This window comes from Suricata suricatta, chromosome 6 (assembly GCF_006229205.1).
Source record: "Suricata suricatta isolate VVHF042 chromosome 6, meerkat_22Aug2017_6uvM2_HiC, whole genome shotgun sequence".
In the NCBI taxonomy this organism is placed as follows: Eukaryota; Metazoa; Chordata; class Mammalia; order Carnivora; family Herpestidae; genus Suricata; species Suricata suricatta.
In genome coordinates, this window is record NC_043705.1 from 86,984,151 (window position 1) to 86,993,886 (window position 9,736).

The following is a 9,736-nucleotide window of genomic DNA, read 5'->3' on the forward strand; positions in this document are numbered from 1 at the left end:
ACTGCCCAACTCCATGACTCCAGCAAGGGTCAACTCTTCGGGAGCAAGTGGCCTCGTGTTAGCACTCACAATTAAAACTCCCAGTCTCTCCTGCAACCTTTGTTTCATTGCCCTGTCTGTACACTTTCAAACATGATACCTTGAACCCAGATTAGTTGTAAGAACGAAGCTTGTTTCAGAAGCAAATACCAACTGAAAAAAAAAATTCCTGTCCATTGCTATTCCCGTGGCAGTGAGATTTATGGGGAAAGAATGTGGGATTTGGTAGATGGACCTTGAATCCAGCCTTTACCACGTACCGGTTGTATAACCTTGCAAGATACCCACCTTCTCCTGGAGATAGTTCTGTATTCTGTTCAGTACCTCCCGGGGCAGGGGGGCAGGAGGGGGGAGATGGGTGCTACCCATGCTAATATATGGAAGTGCAAGGTAGTCACCAATTACTGGTTTCCTCTTCCAGAATCAAACCATTCCCTCATTGCGGAGTCAAGAGAGCTGAGAGAGTCACCGGATAGAGGAGGCCATTCCACACCCCCACCCCCATCCCCACAGCAGGTCTTTGGAATCAAATCTTCAATAGACAGTTAAACACCCAAGAGGCTGCTCACTTTTTCCCTCAAATATGAGAGGTGAATTATGCCTCCATTCATTCAGATCAGGAGACTCGGGTCCATACTGGACCCCGCCTGAAACCTTTTCTGCAGTTTCACAGATTTTTATTCCACCCAGTTCTCATTCTGGCTACTGCTCTTCAGAACATGTTTTAAATGTCCTGTTGCCTATAGTGGGTTCTACAACGGGGTGGGAGGGTTATCCCTGGGTATGTTTGGTGTTGGAGGGGGGGCAAGGTGGGAGATGAGTTGAAAATAATCTCTTTAAAATGGTGACATTTGCTTAATCACATTGACATTTTTATGGTATCAAAGCCCTGCTTACTGAAATAGAACTCCAATGAAAAGGATAAAGAAAGCTCAGGCTTAGCTTTTGGCATTTGTATTCACTGATTCACCACCCTCTAACCCCCCCCCCCCATCTACCCACAAGCAGTTCTTCACTGACACTTAATCAGATTATCCCCAGTAGAAAACACTGGTGGCTTGCGCATACACTGGATTTGGACACTGCTGTTCATTTTTAACTTCCTTGAGACAAACTGTACTTTTCCAACTCTGGTCACCGCACTGAATCACAATAAGATACTTTTCTCCCCCCAGTCAGTCGACAATGACACCAATTTGACTAGAAAAAAAGATCCGAACTTAAAATATCCCAACAAGATTCGGGCATGCCAAAACAAACTGTTCTTTAATAAGAGACTGAATTGGTACTGCGGAAGTTTGTAGTAGGGCACAAATGTTCATTTTCTGAATTCTTAGAGTTTATGCAAAGCCTGGGGCCCCTATTCTCAGAGCACTGACAGGGGTGCTGGGGACATTTGCAAGGAGAAATTTTCAAAGGCGGGAAATGACATAAATTATCAGGAAGATAGCACGTCACAAAGGGCAGATTCAAACCACAAGTTGCTTGTCTGAAGTAGCTCTTGGGTGGCCCTCATGAGAAATAAGGGCTGATCTGAGCCAGGGAGCGGCACAATCAAAATAGCTCTGTAAGGTGATGGTCCGTTCTGCAAAGCAACTTCTCCCGTCTGGAACCGAGCGGGAGGGAGGGGAATGTAGATGCTAAACTGGAAATGGTGCAGGCATTCGAAGCTGGGCAATGCCATTGAAGCCCCGTAGAGTTAACGTGGACACTGGTTAACAGCCTTGGGAATAACTAAGGAGGGACAGAACCAAGAGACCTTGTAGGAGAAAAAACTGAAGTTTTCTGACTTCCTGATACCAATAAACATACTAAAATGGAGCACAATAGAGCCCAAGTATGTCCCATGGGGTCTTGTGTTATCTGTAAACAGAGACTGTAGGCAAAGAAATTTGGTGGGGAGGGGGCACTTCTAAACAAAGTAAAATAGGTTTCTTCATTGTACAACTTCTCAAAGCCTTAAGAAGCTAGTTGCACAATTTGATTTTCCATGAAACAGGGTGCCTTATTTTCTATATTTATTTAATGACAGAACTTAACATTTTTTTCTCCGTCTCTTGTAGAAAGGGCTACCTTACTGCTTTGAAGATCCCGATTTGGGAAATAAATATGCAGAGTTTCTTATTTATTATTCTGTCATGACATACTTCAGAAAAAGAATTACCCTTTTATTTCATTGACATCTTCACAGTTCCTTAATTTCTAAAATCAGGAATTTACTATCCCCATGACTTTTGGGAGTATTTTATGGGAGTATTTATCCAACTTGAAGAAAAAAAAAATTCCCCCAAAATTATTTTCCTTTTGAACTGGGTGTGGATACAAAGCCATTACCAAAAGAGGTTATGAAATAACTTGACTGTCAAGAATGGTTAGGAATGGGGTAGAGAACTTTCCTTTTAGGGTGAGTTTGGGTGAACTACCAGTGAATAAGAAAATGCAGCCCAGATAGCTGTTCACTCTCTACAGATTCACCGTTCTGTAATTTAAAACACCCAAGTATTGTGTCTACATATTATTTTAAGATTTAGTTAATTGTTATATCAATGAATGTTGATGTGCCCTTGCCTCAAATAAATATTTCTAAAATTAAGAAACCTGAATCTACTCGTGTCTCCCCCCCACCCCCTTCAAGTGCCTAAATGAACCCAGAATGTCCAGGGATATTGTAGAAGTGGCAACCAAATGTCACGTACACCTCCACTGTCCCTGGGGCTTCCTCAGGGACCCTTCACTGAACTCGGAACACAAGTCTTGGCTGTCGCCAGCCAAAGCTTCAGTACCCCAGTATTCCTGGGGGGTCCCTAAGTGCTGCAGGTTCAGCCCCTCCGATACCCCTACAACTGGAAGACCTGCAATGTTAGTAAGACAATTTAGAAGCAAAAGACCTTTACAGTTTCTTGGTGTTGGGGCAAAAACTGCTTCTTCTACCCTTAAGAATACCATTCTCAAGGTGAGAAAGAACAGAAATCAAACTTGACAAAACAGAATATTCTCAGTGGTACATGTTATGCCATAATAAGTCCTGAAGTTGAAAGTGTGAAGCTGTGGTTTAAAATGTAAATACTGGTGTGCCTGGGTGGCTCAGTCGGTTAAGCATCCGGCTTCAGCTCAGGTCATGATCTCACGGTTCGTGGGTTCAAGCCCCACGTCGGGCTCTGTGCTGACAGCTAGCTCAGAGCCTGGTTTCGGCTCAGGTCATAATCTTGTGGTTCGTGGGTTCGAGCCCTGCGTCGGGCTCTGTGCTGACAGTTAGCTTAGAGCCTGGGGCCTGCTTTGGATTCTGCGTCTCCCTTTCTCTCTGACCCTACCCTGCTTGCACTGTCTCTCTCTGTCTCTCAAAAAAAAAAAATAAATAAAAATGTAAATACTAACATACTACGGTACCCGGTAGTCTGCATGATTATCGGACCGAATCAGAGACAGCACTTTCAGTTCAGATGCTATAGAGATTATTATCCCAGAGGCCATACCCTGTGATGTTAGGATCTAGGGAAGAACTCGGAGTTGAAAGTCAAGAATTGTTAACCAAGATCCTCCTGTATATACAGTGGCCAAAACTCAAGGTTCTTCATTAGCAGAGACCACAAACTAACCGCCCTGGACACAGACCTGCCCTTACTTTTATCTGACACTGGCCTCCAGCAGGTGACCGAAGGCTCAGATCCTGGCTGAGGCCTCCCATGCACACTGAAGGCTATTTAAAAAAAAAAAAAAGAAAGAAGACTCTGCAGGGAAGGCAGCATAGGAACCAAAAGTGCAGCTCAAAGACAACAAAACCCACTGATACTTACAAACTCACACGAGGCAACGCACACTTGCCACTGGTCCCTATATGACGGGACATCTTTCCGTACCAGTGTGTCCCTGCCTTGACCCAGGAGGACAGACCTAACATGTTTTAAATGTTTCATTTCCTGGTTGAGGAAGCATAACCTACTTATGTGGGAAATAAATACGTATATTAAAAGAAAGCTGAGTTAAAAGTTTTATTCATTCAACATCTCACATTACAAATATTTAAAAATTATATGCATACTGGTATAAATAGTCATTTGCAAACTATTTAATAACATTAATTTTCCACTAGCACTTCAACAAATGAACTCTTTTAAAAAAGGAACTGTGTTATATAACTTAAGAGTAGAACATACAAAAATAGGAACTTAACGTGAAAATGACTTTAATAAAAAATGAATTACCCTTATTTAAAATGCTATAATAAATACTACAACCTCCCCATACACAGTAAAAACTATATGGAAATTCAGCCAAGTAGTACAATTAACTGACATACTTAAATAACTTTTCCTTCTGATAATATGAGCAATACACTGGGAAAAAAAAACATTAGGGATTAGTAAAAACTAGACACCCACTTGCTAAAAGTTTCACTTCCAAAAAATATAACAAAAATCTGATGAAAATTATAAAAACTAATTATACTTTAAATTTTAAAAATATAAAAAATAAAACAGTTGAATACAATATTGTCCCAATTCTTACAATGCTATCAATCACAGTAGCTTTAAAATAAGATAATAAAATAAAGCAAATGACCAAAACCTCTTTTATTCCATTTTTAAAAATAATCTCAAATTTACATTAGTAGAAAGATTGATTTCTGATTCTTTTCTTTAGAAACACCAGCAAGAAAGAGGATTACTCTTAACAGTAGAAAATGACATTTTTAAATGTCTGCAATTAAAAACAAAGAATTACACTGCAAAGATCTTTCAAAAGTTTGAAATAAGTATTGCACATAACTTGAAGTTAACTTGCCACAATTCATCACATTCAAGTCTTAAATCACCTTTTAACAGAAGATTCAACTCTTCAAAACAAAAGGGGTGAATTATCAAGTCTTTCCAACAGCACTCTCATAAAATGCTAAATTCGTTCACTGCAAGTTTTATTTTGCATTCTGCAGAGGTCTGTGTATGGAGAAGTATATATATTATACCAAAGCGTGGGGACCAGAAGGGGAAGGGAGAGGGTTCCTTTACATAGAAAATAATCAGAAACACTTTATTTTACATTGCAAAAATAACCATGTAATTACTCTGTAACTACATTGTAAGTACATGGCTGGGGCCATGCTAGTGCGCTAGAACTACATGCTTGGTAAATTGAAGTGAGACCCTAAAATCTGTAAACTAATTACATGTTAATTACGTTTTGAGTTACATGGTAACTCCCAACTACAATCCCATGTAATCTGAAGGACGTGTAATCAATAAAGTTCAGAGTAATAGATAATAATTGTTTATGCCCTGTAAATTGAAGTGTAACCAAATCATCTGTAAACACGCTTGTCACACAATCACAAGTAAATATTAGTAGAATAACAATTTCTTACATTAGTCATGCATACTAACATTACACACCTGTCCCACGGCAGGCTATTTTTTTCTTTATATATAATTAAAAGAGCAGACATCTCTGAATCAAACACTTAACATCAATTTATTCATATTAAAAATGGCTAAACATTCACCAAGAATGTCTGCATTGTGAGTAATTTTAAAAACTTAGTAAGAAGCTGTAGACAATTTTTGTTATTTTAAATTTCTACTCTATGCTTATGCTTTTAATTTTTTTTTCGTTTTAGGAACTACAGTGTTATCTGTCATTTTCATGCGAATTTTTTTTTTCATTAATTTGTGACTTTACATAGACTATTTCTTAAATTATAGGTACACCAATAGCTGGTGCTGGGGAAGGATGTTTAAGCAACATGCTTTCTCTTCTCTGCAGACTCTAAAATAGCATTGCCAGTGCACGACATTCATAATTTAAAATGTATGCAGAGCACTGAAATGTATAAAAAGCAGAATATAAGAAAATAAAATTTATTAAAATTATTTATATTAAAAAATGAAGTATATGAAGATCTCTCAGTAATAAAAGTACAAAAAGCTACTCTTTGCAATATGAAAAATTGAGGTATTGCATAAAGAGATATCCCGTCAGTGAAAAGTGTGCCTAAAAATGTTCACTGTTGGAAAAACAAGATATACAAAAGTAGTGCATAACAAATATACATTATGTGCATGACAAAATAAGTTAGCTACAAAAACACTGTACCGAAATTCAGCAGGTCATGTACAAAGGGAAAAATTATTATTCAAAGCTAGTTCTCAAACAGTGTTATTTCTTGTTAACTCATCACACCTGTTTACTGAGTAGGAACAGCGCGATAGCACACCCCGAGCCACCTACAAGCGTTTAAAAGAATAAAAAGAGGCAAAGGAACATTTTGATTAGAATTATGTCGTTCAGGAGAAAAGAAAAAAAAAAGTCCCTGACCAGCTACACGAGCACCCTCCATTCGCATGACTGCTTTCCGTACTTGCGGGGAATTCAAAAGCAGCTCCCTTTCTATGCTTGACCGTTAGACAGCATCTGCCTCCATTTTGACCTTTGGAACTTAACAGGTATACGGTTCATTAAAGCCCGTGTTAAAAATAAAGGACTGCTTTTCCTAAAGATAATCGGTAGGGGCCATCAGCCGGGTGGTTCCACCGTAGTGCTGGGGCAAGTCTTTGGTTTTGAAGGATCCAAGATGGTACTGTTAGGTAGCACAACTAGCAAGATCTCCATTGGATTTTTTTTTTAATGTTTTGCACACTGATAATAATCCTTTTCGTGGTGGATAGGGCATTTACTAAGAGAATGGCAATTAAAATAAAAGTTATTTTCCACGACCAGGGCTTCAGGGGACGATTTTAGATTTACCCCTGAAGCGTACTGTTCAACACATAATAACGCCTTTCGAAGCTAGAATTTTATGTATAATAAAGCATGCATTACTTGATGAAGTTGGCACTTCAAACACTGACTATGTCCCATGCTAAGTTCTGAAACGGTAATGTTATTTTATTTTATAGGAAGAGTAAGATAAACATACGTACCTTTGCACAGATTTACACAGTTACTTAGTTCAACAGTGCAAAACACTCTGCAACTACTTAACTTTTTTTTTAACTTTTTTTTTCTCATTTTCTATGTTACAACTAAATTACAGGATACCCAAAGCAACTTTAAATCTGAAAGTAAGCCAATCGGCAGCCAATTTGGATATTGGTTTTGTTTCCCAGTTTGGGCTACAATTGTACTGTAACACAAAATCAAAAGTGATATCCTTGAGGTATCTCTAGATTCGTTCTGTTTTGTTTTGTTAACGTCAAAATGGAGAGCAAAGGCTGACACCTGATGAGTGTTAGTAAATTAGGATATAGAGTTTATATATAACATCAAAAATAAAATTTATACATTTGTTCTTCGGGAGAGGAAATGCTAGTTTTCCCACCAGTTGTCATTAATTCTAGCTTTGGTAGGTTTCCTGGGGCCGTGACCAGACGAGGAAGTTTAAAAATAAATAAGTGCACTCCCCTCAGTAGTACATTACCCAAATTTTTACATTCTAAGGTTTTTAAAATGGTTGAAAAGAAAATAAACCTAGCTCTGCCTACTTTTCTATTTTTTTTTTCCTGCGGTGGTAGTAACTCTGAGGCGCCATGAAATTCTATTTGGCCTCGAAACCCTTACCATTTGTTTTACTGGTGCTTCGATCTTGCTCATGCATCTGCGTTTGCTTTAACATGCTCTTTCCTGTTAATAATTGTTAACTTCCTCCACTGCTGTAAATGAAGAAAACGGGGGCAGGGCTGGGGGTGGGGGAGGGGATGGGGGAAGGGAAAAAGAGGCAAAAAAGAAAGAAAGGAAAAGGCAAAAGCACTTCTCTGGGGGAAAAACTGTGTCAGGACAGACTCATAGTGTTATCATTGCATGGTTAATTTTAATAAAAGTATTCTTATATGTTATATTATTAACAATAATTTAATTAAAAACCCAAAATACTCTATTGTTTCATTTCTCTTTTAATAGTTCTCTTTCTCCTCTAAGAAAATGTTACGGGAAGTTTTGGATCCTCTTGGTCTCCAGCAAAACAAGAGAATAAAACTTCCATGCAACACGATGGCAAATACGAAAAAGGGCTTCGTACATACTGTTTTCAGTGACACGAGAATCTACAAAACGCCTATATTATAGGTCATTCTCTTCATTACACTGTTGTTAGGTTACGGGCTGCTACAAAAGGACATGCCGGCGTGAGGAGGTCGAGGAGGGGGTCAGAATTAACAGAAGAGCGCACTCATTCTGAGGCCTGAAAACGAGCACTGTAGTTACCCTTTAGTTCCAGCGGAATGAGATGTGTCGCGGACGGTCCCCGCCTTCCTTCACCAGGGGCTTGTGGAACTCCCTGCCAGCACGAGAATGAATAGCAGCCCAGCAATATTCACAGTAATACTGCAGACAGGTGACATTAGCACAGAAAAACGGAGCAAACTTTCCACCACAGCGGGCCCCCTGACATTCATCACACAGCTGATCATCCAAGACATATGGCTTAACTTCCACCTGCAATCGAAAACGAAGGAAAGGCGTTTACGTTTCTCAGTGAGTGGTTCAGGCACCGCTTGCTGCGGAGTGTGCATTTCCACCCTCTGTCCGAATGAATCTGTGTCCCAGAATAAGGGTCAATACCTCTTTCACTGAAATTAAGACAGTCCGTCGTTTAAGAACCTGGTGAGGCTTTATACTCCTCATTTTACATTTCTGTCTTATTAAAGAAAGAGTCTGCAGAGGAAAAACAATTCCCCCAGAGATAAAGAAGTGGAGCCAACTGTTTTGAACATTATGAGATTAAACCCATGGGAGAATTTTTATAGACACAAGCCATCACTTTAATTAGTGGAACTGGATTTTTGTCATATGTGGAATTGTAACTTAAAACCAGTGAAGGAGGGCTTCCCAGTTCCACAAAATAGCCCTTCAATATTCACATCAGAGGGAAGATGCCTGACTTCTGCGTCACGCGCCTCTAAGTTGTAATAAAGGCTGGGTCCTGGTTTCTATTTGCAGGACACACGTCGTGGATTATAATCACAGACCCGGGACTCTGAGAAAACAAGGCGCAGCCACAGCTCTTGTAGTCTAAAACCTGGCTTTATTCTCTGACAGTAAGGATGGTTTACTTCAGTCTAAAAGTCAGAGGTGAGTTTATAAAACTGGGTCCATTCCAGTGTTCAATAGGCCAACCTGTCATTTGAGTCTCTCAAGCATTAAAAATAAGCTGGCTATTAATTCACCAGTGAGAAAAGAGTTAGTTATTTTTAATCTTAGAGAGACTCGTGGTTAAAACTCCCTTATGCCAGGCCGCCACCACCATGGGGGCCATCCAGTTCTGACAAGGCATCCTGACAAAGGTTAGCCATGAACAAAAGACGACGAGTGACAGGCAGACAGGAAGAGCAGGCAGAACCAGAGCATTAGCCTTCCGGCCTGAGGCCACTCCGTAACATCTACAAAGCTGCAAGAACATCGGTCAAAGGGTTTGATGGCAGAGGAATACAAATGAAGTGTGCATTTCCAATGACTAACTTTCCACTTCTGACACCTCTGCTGGGATGAGGCAGCGAGACAGAAGACAGGGCTTAGTCAGATGTAGATATTTTCTAAGTGAACTAAAAGCATGCGGGCTTAGAAAGAGAAATCAAGAAACTGATCCCATTCACGACTGCACGAAAAACCATCAAATACCTAGGAGTAAACCTAACCAAGGATATAAAAGACCTATATGATGAAAACTATAGAAAACTTATGAAAGAGATTGAAGAAGACACCAAGAAAT

At 39.6% G+C, this 9,736-nt stretch overlaps 1 protein-coding gene across 4 annotated transcripts in view; it reads right to left on the reverse strand.

The window, feature by feature from the left end:
• Positions 1-4,014: 4,014 nt before the first annotated feature.
• CPEB4 (cytoplasmic polyadenylation element binding protein 4) overlaps positions 4,015-9,736 on the reverse strand; it is a 65,075-nt gene continuing 59,353 nt past the window's right edge. For all 4 annotated transcript variants that reach the window (XM_029942838.1, XM_029942836.1, XM_029942835.1 and 1 more), the window contains one exon: positions 4,015-8,463. In XM_029942838.1, coding sequence (XP_029798698.1) covers positions 8,236-8,463 — 228 coding nt within the window. In that variant the 3' untranslated portion in view covers positions 4,015-8,235. The remainder of the gene's footprint in view (positions 8,464-9,736) is intronic.